The sequence below is a fragment of the Melopsittacus undulatus genome, chromosome 2 (genome assembly GCF_012275295.1).
Source record: "Melopsittacus undulatus isolate bMelUnd1 chromosome 2, bMelUnd1.mat.Z, whole genome shotgun sequence".
Classification (NCBI taxonomy): Eukaryota; Metazoa; Chordata; class Aves; order Psittaciformes; family Psittaculidae; genus Melopsittacus; species Melopsittacus undulatus.
The window spans coordinates 13,228,200-13,243,483 of NC_047528.1; the positions used below are offsets into that span (position 1 = coordinate 13,228,200).

The 15,284-nt window shown below is 40.5% G+C and overlaps 1 protein-coding gene across 1 annotated transcript in view; it reads left to right on the forward strand.

Annotated features, from left to right (window-relative positions):
• The first annotated feature begins 2,409 nt into the window (after positions 1-2,409).
• Positions 2,410-15,284, forward strand: part of CEP126 (centrosomal protein 126) — a 48,445-nt gene continuing 35,570 nt past the window's right edge. Inside the window, 3 exon segments of the mRNA XM_034072903.1 lie at positions 2,410-2,984; positions 4,065-4,190; positions 14,571-14,716. Coding sequence (XP_033928794.1) covers positions 2,410-2,984; positions 4,065-4,190; positions 14,571-14,716 — 847 coding nt within the window.

A 15,284-nucleotide genomic window follows, 5' to 3' on the forward strand; every position in this document is an offset into this window, starting at 1 on the left:
AAACTCCTTGTGCACATCAGAGAATTTAAATTGTGATCTGGCTGAATAAATGAAACTTCAGCTTCTAATGTACCAGAGATAAGTCATCTAAAGAATCATCAGAATATACTGCTCAACATCACCTTACACTGGTTCAGCCAGACGATATTCCAAATTGGTCTCAATACTGAGGTTCATCTCCAGCCCTATCTGAAGCTGGAATACACTGGAAATAGCCTGTGATACAAAGAGATTTGGAAGCAATTGGGGAACAGGGATTAATACAGTTTTAAATCCAGTTTGTAATATAAAGTCTTCTTTCAATTTACAGCTGAAGGGGGCTAAGCACCTGTACCTGGCCTCTCCCTGAGAGGAGCATGTTCGACTGTCTGTGAAATTTTGAACAACTTAGGTTCTTCAGAATATCTCAAAATATTTTTTAACTTGTTCTGACATACCACATGGCACATCATAGCTTTCTGATATAAGAACTACTAGAACCTAACTAGTGCATCAGTTAATGCTCTCTCAAGAAGGCGCAGGTTGTAATCCACAGTTCAGTCTCAGGAAGAAGCTGAAAAGATTTTATTGGCTACTCATATATGACTTTAAAGGGAAAAGAACAGTTTTCATTCCTCTTTATATGCACAGAAATCAGAAGAGGTGACAAATTTCAGAAAGGAATGGTCAAAGTGGTCAGAACATGGACTGACCTCCCTCTCCCATGCAGTCATCTGCACAGTTAAACTGAAGCTTGGAAGAAAGCTAAAGGGCACTAGCAGATTATTCCCCCGGTGGAAAAAGAAGGAAAGAAAAATGTGTTTCTGCAGCAGCATAGCTATGCTCCAGCCTTCAGATAAGTTCTGATTTAAGAGCTGATCTTTATCCTTGACTGGAATATCAGTCTCTAGCCCACAGTAAAAATTATGAAACTGTTTTCAAACCAGCTGCCAGAGTGGGACCTTCCATTTTGTAACCATTTGATATCAGGATGTGTGCTGTCCCAGAATAATCATACAGTTCTGAAATACATGGTCCTCAGCTCATCGCCTTCTCATCCCACAATCTGAAAGATGTGAGGTTACCAGGAGGAATTATCTAATAACCATAAATCGGTTATTAATAGGTAAAAAAACAAATTAAAAACAAGAAAGACAGAAAGGTATATACATATATACACACTATCCTTAATTCTGAATTTCAGAAGGTATCTAAGGTGAAGCTGTGAGTTGCACTGGATAAGATCAAAATTTGCAGGAAGTCTAGAGAAGCTCAAATTCTGCTGGTGTGAGCTGCCACAGGTATTGGAACAGGCTTCCCAGGGAAGCGGTGGAATCACCATCCCTGGAAGTGTTCAGAAACCCTGTAGATGAGGCCCTCAGTGACATGGTTTAGAAGTGGATTTGGAAGTCCTGGGGTAACAGTTGGACTTGATGATCTGAAAGGTCTTTTCCAACCTTTGATTCTATGATTCTATAAACCTGAATCTTCCCAGATGTTACATAGGCTCAAGTTCTGGAATTGTTCCTAAGCTCTGCTTCAGTCCTGTTGGCGTGGCTCCACACTGGTAAAAACTTCTACTGCATCCTAAATGAAGCACTGCATTTTTTCAGGCAAAATGGGATTTTTAAAATGTGTGTGGACTGAAAGGTAGTGAAGTGACAACCAGTGCTATACCTGCAACACAGAAGAGTTCAGATTGGCCAAACAGGTGGTGAATTTGGGCCTGGTATTCTGGATACAGGCAAAAAAAAATCCATTTTAGGGCCATCTTTTCAACTGTGGTAACTGGGGTATTATAAATAATACCCTATAAATATAAATTAAGCACATTTGTCAACCTGAGCATCAGTGGGCTTGCCTGTAAAATGGCAATAGTAACACTTCACAGGCTGTGCTACAAATACGGAGGTGGGAGTCTGTGGGGAAAAGTATTTTACAAATGCTGAGTACTATTTTTACCCTCCTAGTCAAAGACATAGAACAGCTGCATACTGAAAAAAGAGAAGAATTGGTTTAAGCTCAAATACAACAGCCAAGAAATGTCTCGCCATAAAATCACCGAGGCGTTTAGACTTCTGCTGACAGCTCATGCAAAGCATGGCAACATCCCAAGACAACACACCCTGTTTTGCCTGGAAAAAAACGACACGTTTTGAAGTCTTAAGAACTTTTTTTGTGTGTGTGATTTTATTTACTTTTTTATATAATTTTTATATTTTTATTTTTATTGTTATTTCTACACCCTCTAGTTAAGAAAAAAAAACTAATGGGAAACGTTATTTGTTTGGATATCGGCTGGTTTGTTTGTTAGTTTTAAAAGGCACTCTGTTTATACAAGCGCAGACAGGACGGAAAGCCTGGCCAGGGGTCCCGCAGTGGTGTGCCTGAAGACGCGACAGACACAGAGGGTGTCGGCGGCGGAGATTGATGCGTGCTCCCGGCTCCCCCCCAGGCCCGGCCCCGACGGGAGCGCTCCCTTCCCGGGGAGCCTCAAGGGCCCAGAACCTCGCGTCCGGTTCGAAGGCTTGTAAGGCAGCTCCAGGCGAGCTGCAGCGGCTCCCGACCGCCCCTCAGCCCTTCCCTAAGCTCCCTCACCCGCTCCCCGCCTCCCCTCGGCTGCGGCCCCGCCCCGTTGCGAAGGAAGCGGCGTCTCCGGTTGCTATGGCAGCGGCGGAGCGGCCCGGGGCCCTGCTCCCGCTGCGGTGTGAGGCAGCAGGCCCGAGGAGCTGCATGGAGCCCTGCGGGACCGGCGGAGGGGCGGCGCGGGGGCAAACACCCCCCGGAGGGCTCCAGAACAGCGCGGGTCGGACGCGGAGCACTGCTGCCATGTATCCTTCCGCCGTGGCCGCCGTGGCCGCCGTGGCCGCCGTGGCCAGGGGCTGGGCGGGCGCTCGGGGATGGCTGGGGGTGGCCCGCAGAGAGTCAGGGGGCCGTGCCTGGAGGGGCAGGAAGGAGGCCGCGGGCAGCATGGAGTCAGTGTGGGGCGGTGGCAAGGGATTGCCGTAAGGGTGGATAGAGATAAAACTGGCACGTTGGTTTCTTAAAGTGCGGTAGGGATGTTGACTTCTCAGGAGAGTTTTCTTGTGTGCCCTCTTGTAAGTGCTACAGGTTGAGAGAACTGGGCTTGTTCAGCCTGGAAAGAGAAGACTCTGAGGATACTTAGAGCAGCTTCCAGTGCCTAAAGGGCTGACAAGAAAGCTGGAGAGGGACAGTTTACAGGACAAAGGGGAATGGATTTAAACTGACAGAGGGGAGATTTATGTTAGACATTAGGAAGAAATTCTTTACTGTGAGGGTGCTGAGGCGCTGGCACAGGGTGCCCAGAGAAGCTGTGCCCGCTCCATCCCTGGCAGTGTTCAAGGCCAGGCTGGGTGGGGCTTTGAGCAGCCTGGTGGCGTGGAAGGTGTCCCTGCCCGTGGCAAGGGGGCTGGAACTGAATGAGCTTGAAGGTCTCTTCCAAACCAAACCATTCAATGACTCCGTGAGGAGATTCTGCCTTTGGGAATTGTATTTTCAACTCCAACTTATGGATTCCTTATTTCCTTGAATTTTAAGTAATAAGAAATACTGACAAAGTTCTAAGCTCAACCTGTACCGTGTTACTTCAATCACAACTGAAGTGAGACAGAACTGATTGTGTTCTATGGGGAGCTTTTATCCAGTGATCTTAATGAATGTCACAGTAAACTAATCCTTTAGATAGGGAGGGACTGTTTTTACTATCAAAACATTTTCACTGTGATACATGTATCCATATGATATAGATTTAGATAAAAGAAAGGTGCTTGCTCAAATAAGCATAATAAAGGTGAGATTTTTCATCTTCTGATATCATGAAAGATGATTGCAAAGCCTTTTAAAATCACTGTAAGTGGTAAAATGTAATGACTTTTTTTTTTCTGGATGAACACAAAGTTAGTTATTACTATAATATACAATTATGGGATCAACTGTTGTGTATTTTGTATCTCATGCATAAAGTTTGCCTTTTCCCAGATGATATGCAAAGTCAGTCAATCAGGCTACTATACCCTTTAATGAGCTGTTTGATGCAGTTTCCATTGTCCTTAACACAATACTAGGGACAGAGCTTTAACATTTCATTTTGAACAAGATTTAGCAGAAGAACGCCAGGCATTGAAAGAAGATCAAAAAATATGTCGGAGTAGGGCACAGAAATACTCAAGAGAGACAAACAGAAGAAGAAGGTAAGTAACTACGGTTCCTTTGGTGGGAGATTGTAAAAGAGAAAAATTAGTCAAAACCTTTAAACAGTTTAGTATATTTCTGTTATTTGCATGTTCACTTTGTTAAATAGCCTCACTGCTTTGTTCTAGAGAAAACTAGGCTGAAAAGTTTCACCAATCCAGTTTCATGCTATAGGACAAATAAACCATAAAAAGAATATTCTGATTTACTCACTACTTTTTGGAAACTCACTGTAGTCACCCCTTACTGTATAAAGTAAAGGTATGTAGCCCTTTCAGCTTGTGTCTCTGATCTGTATTTCTGGTATTGTTCTGGTTTTAATTAGCTTCAAATGCCTGTGTGAAAAATGTGTTCAGGTAGACAGTACAGGTCAGAAGGCAGGCAGTTGTCTTTGCCTTCTGAGGTGGATGTTTCTCTCTCTGCATGGCATAGTAACAGCCACACAGCCTCCCCTGCATGGTGGTGCTTTGTGCTCCCACTTCCCAATAAACACAAGGAAAAGTGTCTCTTACCCGGGATTATATTTATAATAAGTTTATCCCATATTGACATTTTTTAAAGAGCTTTGAATATTCTGTCTTTCTACATCCATAGGAATGCAAAGTTATGGAATATTCTGTGACAAGTGGATTAAGTAAATCATACGCTGAGGTGTTTCAACAAAGTGCTGTAAGTAGTTTAATAGGCATAGGGGGCTTTTCCCTGGCAGTGAGTTCACACATGCATATACAGGAGTCTTGGCTGTATGCTGTAGAGATGGATAGGTTTCTCTTTGTAAGCCCTCAGGTTCTTCTGCTTAATGAAAACTCATCAGCACTCATCCCCACAGTTCCCATATCAGATGATTTCCATTGTACAATGTTTTACTTGCTGAAATACATTGATAACTCATAAGAGAGGCAGTAGATGTTGTTTATACTTCCATTTAGCTTGACAGTACTTGCTGTCAACATATGTTTTGAAATATAAAGAAAAATGGAACTGGAAGTAGAGTCACCTGGGAGTGATTAAAGGCAGTGTGCAACCCCCAGCCTTTGTAGATAATAAACTGAGTCTTAGCTGAACGATTAAATATCACATCTAGTTTTCTGGAACAGTACCGTTCATAGCACTATGCATCTCAGATGAACACTGTTTATTGTATTACTGGTCTTGAAATATAACACTCTACTGTAAAAGCAAATACCAGACAGCCTGCATATTTTTGACAGAGTGGTGTAGTTGAACTAATACTTGTAGATACATAAATACATTTGCATGCGTATTTCATTGCAGCCTTAAGAAACATCATATAAACCCAAGTTACTCAGGTGAGCCAGTTAGAAATTTAAGTATGATATTCATAAAATGAACTTTTTTCCATTTGTGATAATTTAGGATGGCATAACTGTAAGCATAATAAGCAGTTCAAACAACAGTCTGTGGTGACAAGTCTTCCCCTAATAACTGAAAAGGAGTTAGTTGTCAGATGTTAGAAGTACTAATTGCATACAGTACTAATAAGCTGTAAAATATAATTAAAAATTAAGGGTCCTTGCATATATGAAGGAAAGTAGTTCCTTGAAACTGAGTATTTTTTTCTTGACAGTTATGCAAGTAGGAAGTGATTGATCAACCGTCAGGTCATACCTCAAATCTGTGTATGAGCCAAGACCCATTCACTTCATAACGCATGTAAAGGTGTTAGCTATGATGATAGATACTCAAGAGTAACATGACTCCCTTAAGCTCCACATTTTCACCTGGCAGCACCCTAAGTTCTCCCTGTCAGGGCTTACGGGCATGAATCAGATGTTATTCTTGGCACTGCTGATATATAATTGCAAAACTGAAAATGTTTCTTTAATTTTTTTTTTTCCAACATATGTAGATTGGGCATGAGTGTACTGTGAAGCGGGACAGTCCCCTTTCTACTTCTGACCTTCACACAGAGTGATAGAGGTGGGAAGGGGCCTCAGGGGATCATCTAGTCCAACCCCCCCTGCTCAAGCAGGGCCACCTAGAGCTGATTGCCCAGGACCAGCTACTGAGCGTCTCCAAGGCTGGAGACACCACAACCTCTCTGGTCAGCCTGTTCCAATGCTTAGTTATGATTATAGTAAAAAAAGTGCTTCCTGATGCTCAGAGGGAACCTTCTGTGTTTTAGTTTGTGCCTATTGTCTCTGGTCCTGTCACTGGGCACAGCTAAAAAAAGCTTGGCTCTTTTTTGCACCCTCCCTTCAGGTATTCATAGACATCAGTAAGATCCCCTGAGCCTTCTCTTAGTGAGGCTGAATGGTCCCAGCTCTCTCAGCCTTTCCTTATAGAAGAGATGCTCCATTCATTTCATCATCTTCGTGACCCTTCATTGGACTCTTTCTGGTCTGTCCATGTCTCTCTTGTACTGAGGAACCCAGTTCTTAGTTCTCATTAGCTTAAAAAGTCCTGGCTAGGCATGAGGGGCTATTAGACCTTTTCTAAATGTACTTGTACTTGTTCCTGGCAGCATTGCACTGATCTCTTGTCAATACTTCTAAAATGCAGCAGCTTCAGCATTAAAAATACTCCCCTTCTGTCAAGATGTGCTCAGTTAATTGGTTTATTAATAAATGAAAAAAAGAAATCACTTGTAGAGGAAAAAGCAAGTCTAGCTTTGGAAAGCAAAGTCTTAATAATCAGTCGCAGGCCTTTTTCAGAGTGAATGCTCAGGGGAACCTGTATTCCTACCTGATGCCATCAGTTTCTTTGCATCTCTTGTACTGATCAAACTCCTTAGGTTTGTGTTAACGGCAGTACTTCAACACTACAAAACAAAAACAGCTTACTGGTTATCTGTAGACAAGTTGCCTGACTACCAAGAAAGTAATTCCTTTATTGTCTCAATGATTTGTGAAGTTGCAATTTCAAGATCAGCTTAAGAATTAAATATGCTCTGGGGCAGTAGCTGACAGATATTTTAAATTACTATTCTGGAAAGAAGAGCTCCTAAGCACATACTTGATGTAATTGAATAGGGTATCATGTTTTGTGTTTATATACCATGCTACTTTCTAAACACCATCTGCCAGTTTGCTGGTAGCCTTCATGATGTTACTGGTCAGTGCAACTTGAGCATCCCGTTTCACTATGATGTTGCTGGCTGCAAGTGGTTGGTACATTCTGAAAATGCAATTGTCTATGTGCACTTTTAACTAAATCTTATAGTTTAGTATCTTGGTTCAGCATTTTGAATTACCTTGAAATCTAAATAGCTAATTCATGTGTTGTATTTGGGGAAGGAAATGCTTTCACAATTTCTATCAGTTTCCAATCTATTCCTATTACTGTTGGCTTGTATTTTTCAAAAATACTTTATTTTCAACATATCCACAAGCTTTGTGCTCCACCTACTGGCTGATTATCTTTGATTATTTAATTAAAACTCTTTAAATTATTCATCAGTGTTTTTGATAGAGAATGAAAAGCAGTCTAGTGTTAGAAATAGGAAAAAAATGTTACCACTTGGTAAATGGAGGGGACAAAGTGATAAGAATGTTCTATTGCTTTCTACATCAGAATGGAATTGTGAAAAGCAGTGGTCACTGAAAGTTCGTAGACCTGCAATGGAGCATTGCCATTCTAGTAACAGGCCACAGGATTGTGCTGAATTTGCAAGGCCTCAGGACAGATGCTTGCTAAGCTTGCTCTCTCTGAACTTTTCTTGACCTGCCCACAGCTTTGTTTTGCTTGATTTAGCTGTAACAGCAGTTTCTCTAATTGACCAGGTGTCTGCAGCTAATTTATTTTGCCTTTATTTATCTTTTTATGGTATGACTGTAGTTTTCTATAGATAGCAGTAACAAGCAGTTATTCTATGTAGAGAATGAGATGTTTATGACTTTAACATGCTGGTGTAGTGTAGGAAAATACAGGCCCGGTACAGCAGCAGAGGCCTTGAGAACTGGAGGCTTAGAGGAGTGCAGGCAGGGGATGATGAGAGATGGTGCACAGGCTTGGCACTGGAGACCCCAATGCACAGATAGTTGACTAAAGGAATGCAGACCTAGACCTGTCAAAGCTGGCTTTGCAGTAACAGAATGAAAGAGTACTATGCAATAAATGTAAAAGGCACCATGCATAGAATATTTGGAGAATATGCTGTGAAGCTGAAGACTAATGAAGAAAGAGCAAAGGTATAAAAGCATGTTAGCAAATATAAAAATGGCTCCTGAGATGAGGAAGAAGAAAGTATTGACATGAACATCTTACTGTTCCTGGTGAAGGGACTTCAGATGCTAACAGCTCACCACAACACCTCAGTACCACCAGAATGAAACTACCAGCCTTGGGACACAGAAGAGCAATGGAAGCATGAGCATCAGTGAAAGGGGTAGAAATGCGCATATCATGTGGTTTATCACTGTTATTGAGGCTTTCTTTTTATAGAAGGATTCTAACTATATTATTTTTCATTAACAATTGCATCTGGATTTATAACGATTAAACTCTCAAGGATTGAATTATGCTAACAAAAAAGTTCTTAGCTTTATATAAGGTATACTTACTTTTTGCCTATAAACAAGATCTGAAGTGCAAATGGTGGATAGAGCATGCAGTCTTCCTGTAAACCTCTGGGCATTTTGGAGGACAGCCCTCAGTGAGCCCACACAACATTGTAAGTGTCAGTCCTTCCGAAGCCCTTACAGCAACTTAGGCCTCTCCTTTTCTATTTAGCATACAATAAACAAAGAAGATGAGGGGATAGAATTCAAAACATGTGTTTCAATAGTTCTGGGAAGTATTTCATTCAAATTAAAAACAGTTGACGTCATCTGCCTGGACTTGTGCAAAGCATTCGAAACTGTCCCACATGACATCCTTGTCTCTAAATTGGAGAGATATCAATTTGATAGGTGGACCACTCGGTGGATAAAGAACTGGCTGGATGGCTGCACGCAAAGAGTTGTGGTCAATGGTTCAATGTCCAGTTGGAGACCAGTAACGAGTGGTGTCCCTCAGGAATCTGTGTTGGGACTGGTCTTATTTAACATCTTTGTCGGGGACATAGACAGTGGGATTGAGTGTGCCCTTAGCAAGTTTGCCGATGACACCAAGCTGTGTGGTTCAGTTGATACGCTGGAGGGAAGGAATGCCATCTAGAGGGACCTTGACACACTTGTGAGATGGGCTGATGCCAACCTCATGAAGTTTAACCATGACAAGTGCAAGGTCCTACACCTGGGTCGGAGCAATCCTAGGCACAGCTACAGGTTTGGCAAAAAGGAAATTCATGGTAGTCCTGTGGAGAAGGACTTGGGGGTGTTAGTCAATGAGAAAATGAACATGAGCCAGCTTCAGTGTGAACTCACAGCCCAGAAAGCCAACCATATTCTGGGCTGCATCAAAAGAAGTGTGACCAGCAGGTCAAAGGAGGTGATCCTGCCCCTCTACTCTGCTCTCATGAGACCTCACTTGGAGTATTGTGTGCAGTTCTGGTGTCCTCAACATAAAAATGACACGGAACTGTTGGAACAAGTCCAGAGGAGGGCCATGAGGATGATCAGGGGACTGGAGCACCTCCTGTATGAAGACAGGCTGAGAAAGTTTGGGCTGTTCAGGCTGGAGAAGAGAAGGCTGCGTGGAGACCTCACAGCAGCCTTCCAGTATTTGAAAAGGGTCTATAGGGATGCTGGGGGTGGACTGTTCATTAGGGACTGTAGTGATAGGACAAGGGATAATGGGTTAAAACTTAAACAGGGGAATTTTAGATAGGATCTAAGGAAGAAATTCTTTACTGTTAGGGTGGTGAGGTGCTGGAATGGGTTGCCCAGGGAAGTTGTGAATGCTCCATCCCTGGCAGTGTTCAAGGCCAGGCTGGACAGAGCCTTGGGTGACATGGTTTAGTGTGAGGTGACCCTGCCCATGGCAGGGGGGTTGGAACTAGATGATCTTAAGGTCCTTTCCAACGCTAACTATTCTATAATTCTGTGATTCTATCAAATACTCTGGAGTTAGAAGCAGCCCCGTATTGGTAGAGAGATGAAAGCTCAAATGCTGGATTTCTACCATTGTTTTGTCATTTCTCTTGTTCAGAATTTAGAAAGACAAAATTAGAGCAGTTTTAGAAGTGTATCAGAGTCTCCCAGAGGAGGGCCATGAGGATGATCAGGGAACTGGAGCACCTCCTGTATGAAGACAGGCTGAGAAAGTTGGGGCTGTTCAGCCTGGAGAAGAGAAGGCTGCATGGAGACCTCATAGCAGCCTTCCAGTATCTGAAGGGGGCCTACAGGGATGCTGGGGAGGGACTATTCATTAGGGACTGTAGTGATAGGACAGGGGGTAACAGGTTGAAACTTAAACAGCAGATATAAGTACTGGATATAAGGAAGAAATTCTTTACTGTTAGGGTGATGAGGTACTGGAATGGGTTGCCCAGGGAGATTGTGAATGCTCCATCCCTGGCAGTGTTCAAGGCCAGGTTGGATGAAGCCTTGGGTGATATGGTTTAGTGTGAGGTGTCCCTGCCTGTGGCAGGGGGGTTGGAACTAGATGATCTTAAGGTCCTTTCCAACCCTAACTATTCTATGATTCTATAATTTTAATGATTCTATGATTCTATGGGCAACATCTGCCAGTCTTCTTAAGGATGTAAGGTGTGTTTCCTGTCTGCACATGAAAGGGGTTTTGAGTGTGACACCGCATTCTAGCCTTTTCTTGATGTTGCTATAGTCATTAAGTACACAAATACTATCCCACCGCAGTTTTAAAATTACTGTGCACTGATTTGCAAATGCAATATGGCAATGGATAAATAGTATCAACTTGGTACCAAAAGTTTCATTTTGTAGCATTCCATATGCACTGTATCATTATCCAAGGCAGTATTAAGCATTTAGTCCACCTAGGAATGCAGCATCCATCACTTCACTGTGAAGATAATTTAATAAAATTAACCAGGAAATAGTTCCACCATCTAGTCATACTGGTTTTAACGTAAAAATACCTTCCACATAATGTCTGTATACATGAAACTGCTAAATATTTTAAGTTTCTTATTCCAAATTCACTATAAGCATTTTGGCAGCGATTTCAAGAATTGCTGCACTGCTGGGTTGTTTATAGTAGACAGAAAAACTGGGTTAAAAAAACATTGGTCAGGAAATTCTTCTGCTAACTCTCCATCTTAAAGCCATACTCTTTTGCCAATGTTACATCTGTGATATGAACCTAAGCTGGTGACTTAAGGAGAGCGGATGAACAAACATTTGCCTTAACTGTTTTTCTGTAAGATGTCAATGTGCATTTGTAAAATTATTTATTTTACATAATGCACTTGGTGTCACAATTTACATTCTGTGAGGTCAAAAAGTTAATGATGAAGTCTTCACTGAATATCCTTAATGCATTTCCTTACATTTGAAATAAGATCTTTTTTCTCCTTCATGTCTTAATCCAAACTAAATAGAGATCATGATGAGCTGTAGTGAAAAAGATCTCTTGCATCAGCATTTGGACTTACCCATATCCATCTGTATGCAACAAGAGTAGTTTTTATTATGCCAATTATTAAGAATGTGGAAGAGTGCAGCTAAGTCATACTCCAAAAGAATTTTAAAAATAAATAAATAAAGACTATCAGAATTTACTCTTTCCTTTTTGGAATTATACACTGGAATTACTCCAGGTGCAAAGCTGTAGAATTTCCCACATGTCTGGATTTAACAACCACAGTTCAACTAAAGGCCTTGTGCAGCAGCTTCTAGAAATATTAAGGGGATCGAGAAGAATGTGTTTAAAGTACTTACTAGGATAAGCAAGTCTGTTTCCTCTGTTGTGATTTCCCTGTTTCTTTAGTCAGGATAAAGATTTCTGTACCAGATTTTAACATGTCTGAAACACAGGAATACTGAAAGCTGGCAATGAACTCTTATGCTACTTTTTCAGTTCTAACTTCTGGACTGTATGGACAATTAAAGTTCCTGTGCAATTTTAACTGAATTACAATAAGGCATTTTATGTGAATAGTTCTCCGCAGATTTTTCCTGGTTTTTGGGTAACTACTTATCTGGCTTCAACTCATGCTCCAAATAAAGCCATTCCTGCTTGCCAACAAACTGAAGTTTGCAAATGAAACTTGCAGTGTTGGGCTCATGTTTTAGTTTGTTTCTCTTTGCGTAAGTTTTCTGTCTTAACCTTCATTATATCTGTAGTTTTAGAACTCCATCTGTAGAAGAGCTACCTAGAACTGTAGAAATTCATCTGGCTTTTTGAATGTGTTACTATTAAGTGCCATTTGCCATTTATTTGTTAAAATAAAACATAAACTACTGTCTACATACAGCACAGGATTTACTCTCAGCAGTTCTTGAGATCCAAGACAATTGTGAGGAATCCTGCTGCTGGGAGATCTGGAGCTTTCTGAGGAGAGTCTACTGCCATTTTGATTTCTGACCTTGGAGAACATTAATTCAGAGTGCTACATACATCAGCAAAAGCAGTGGATCCTTTTGAACATTTTGTCTCTCTTTCTACTTTTAGCTTTTCATATGCTCCACCATTGTCTTTCTTGAGCTTCACACTGGTAGCACTGGAGGTGTAGTATTGAAGAAGGAAGATCAGATGTTACTCAACATCCAGTTTTTCTTATTATATGGGGAGGAGTTTTAAGGTGCACTCATCATGATGGCAGGAAAGCAAGAACATTGTCTTTGAGATTTAAGGTTTGAATAGCTGCATGGAATCTGTTTAAAGTGCATTTCCACTTGGAAAAAAAATTGTATATATATTTGTCTTCAGTTTCTACTAATGAAATGTAATAATTTGTCCATAAAATTGAGAAATCTCAAGCTATTAGTTTCAGTATGTCTTGACAACTGTGCACATATGAATGTTCAAAACAGTGAAAGTTCCTTATGTCTCTTTCTGCTATGCTTAGGCTTCCAAGTGGTTTGAAGTGGATATTCCTGTAAAAGTGTGGACTGGGGAGTTAGTTGGCAGTTTTCCTATTTTTTTTTTTACTGTTGTGCAATTATGGCCTTTTGAGTTTCTAAAATAAAAAGTACCTATTTCAGATTAGTTTTCTGTTTGTTTTCGCAGGTCAGCACTTTGAAGGGATACTAGGGAGGTTCAAGTCGAATACTTCATTTTGAACTCTTTTCCTGAAAAGTGAAGGGAAGAATAGTTAAAATAGCTTGAGTTAAAGAGAAGCTCTGTTAAGTAGCAGCTTTTCTTTATTAAGCAGAAAGATCTGTGGAGCAACTGCAAGTTGACTAAAGTTATGGGAAGGTATCTTATTGTGATGAGAGAAATAGCATATGGCTAAACATTGCTACCTTTCTTTCTGCTAATGCTGGCTAGGAGTGATACCCTGTGTAGTGTAGTAGTGATCTGCCAAATCAAATTTCTCACACACAGAGACCTTTAAAAACAGGAAGGTCCCAGTTGTAGTGATCCTTGCATGGCAGGCTTTAGAAGTTGAACTCAAAGAGTATGACTTTTATAGTATTGCTGTATTTAGAATAGAATGTTTCCAGGGATGGGGCATCTACCACCTCTCTGGGAAACATGTTCTAATGCTTCACCACCCTCATTGTAAAAAGTGTGTTCCTTATAGCTAGACTAAATCTACCTTCTTTCAGATTAAAACCATCATTTAAATGTGACTTGCCTACATAGTCACTGTGCCAACAAATTTACTGGGTATATTTTGTTCAAGGAGCTTGTTCAAGTTTCTCAGTAGGATTGAAACTTCCACACAGCCATGATCACAACATAGGTAATGATTGCTGGTTTTGATTAGAGCCTGCTTTGCTTTCCAGCCAATAGAAGGACACTTTTAACATAGTTGATACTAATAACTGATTCTGTCAATCATAGTTTCACATTGCTGTTTTATTCTATTTTGTGCTACTAACCTGATGTCTTCCAGAAAGCTTCTCAACAACTAGAAGCTGATACTAACTCTTACATATTTGTAGATAAAAGCTGTAGTTCCTTTGTGATATTTCTGAATAACAGCTTTTAAATTGTTACTATTTCCCCAACAGTATACACACAAAGCATTTGCTGTTCACCTTCCTATTGATCTGACTGCTGTTATACATTTACATGGCAATGCAGAAAGTCACATCAGTGACAAGAACTAGTTGAGTCTTCACGTTAATTCACATATAAGAAATAATTGAATTTCTAGGTAAGGCTAAAAAAATAAAGATATTATTGTGTGTCTTGTCTTCACCACCCACTGTCCCGTTTATGTCCAGACATAAAAATCCAGTTCTCATGAAGTTTATAGCATTTAATTTATGGACAAGCAAGCTTTTGCACTAAAATTGTGAATTGGTAAGTAAGAAAGTTACTACTAGTTTGGTAACTGTAATTAGAAAATGTAGGGATCATCTACTTTTGCTTCTTAAATACAGAGCCTTTGAAGAAAGACAGAAGCAAGCTGAAGAGAAAGAACAAAGACTTAGGCAACAAGTTCTGCAGCAGAGGAAAATTAAACTTCAAGAAGCAACCAATAAGTTCCAGCGTGCTCATCTGCCTTTTTCTCAGCACAAACAAATAGGTTTGTAAATTAAAATTTAACCATTATTTATAATACAATTGTTTTTTGTATTAATAGGATATAATTGAGGTAAACAAAGATATTAACTTCACTCTAATTGAATTCGTATAAGAGCAATTTAACTGTCAAGAAGCTCATATCTGATACATACGACAAAATTGGGTAGAAGGAATTAAAGCAAGTTTTTTTTTCCTGAAAATTATGTTGTGAGGTATTTCATTATATTTCAGTCACAGTAAGTACATCACCTCCTTGCGATATTGTGCCTTTCTGGGGGTTTCCCCACTTCTTTCATTGCAGTGTGCTCACTGCTTACAATACCGTGCTTTCACAACTGGGTGTGAGGTGTTACAAGTTACTGTTACTAGGTAACTAAGTAACTAGGACGATATAATGATCTGCTATTTGAACCTCCGAATGTGAAATAATCTAGAATGTGCATTTTGTTGATCAATAAATAAAAGCAGTCCTAGCATATATTTACTGTGTTACATAACTTCTGCTGAATTAGTCAGCTTCTTAAGCTGTTCTCTTGCTGCTGGGAAGTAATGATCAATTCAACTCCATT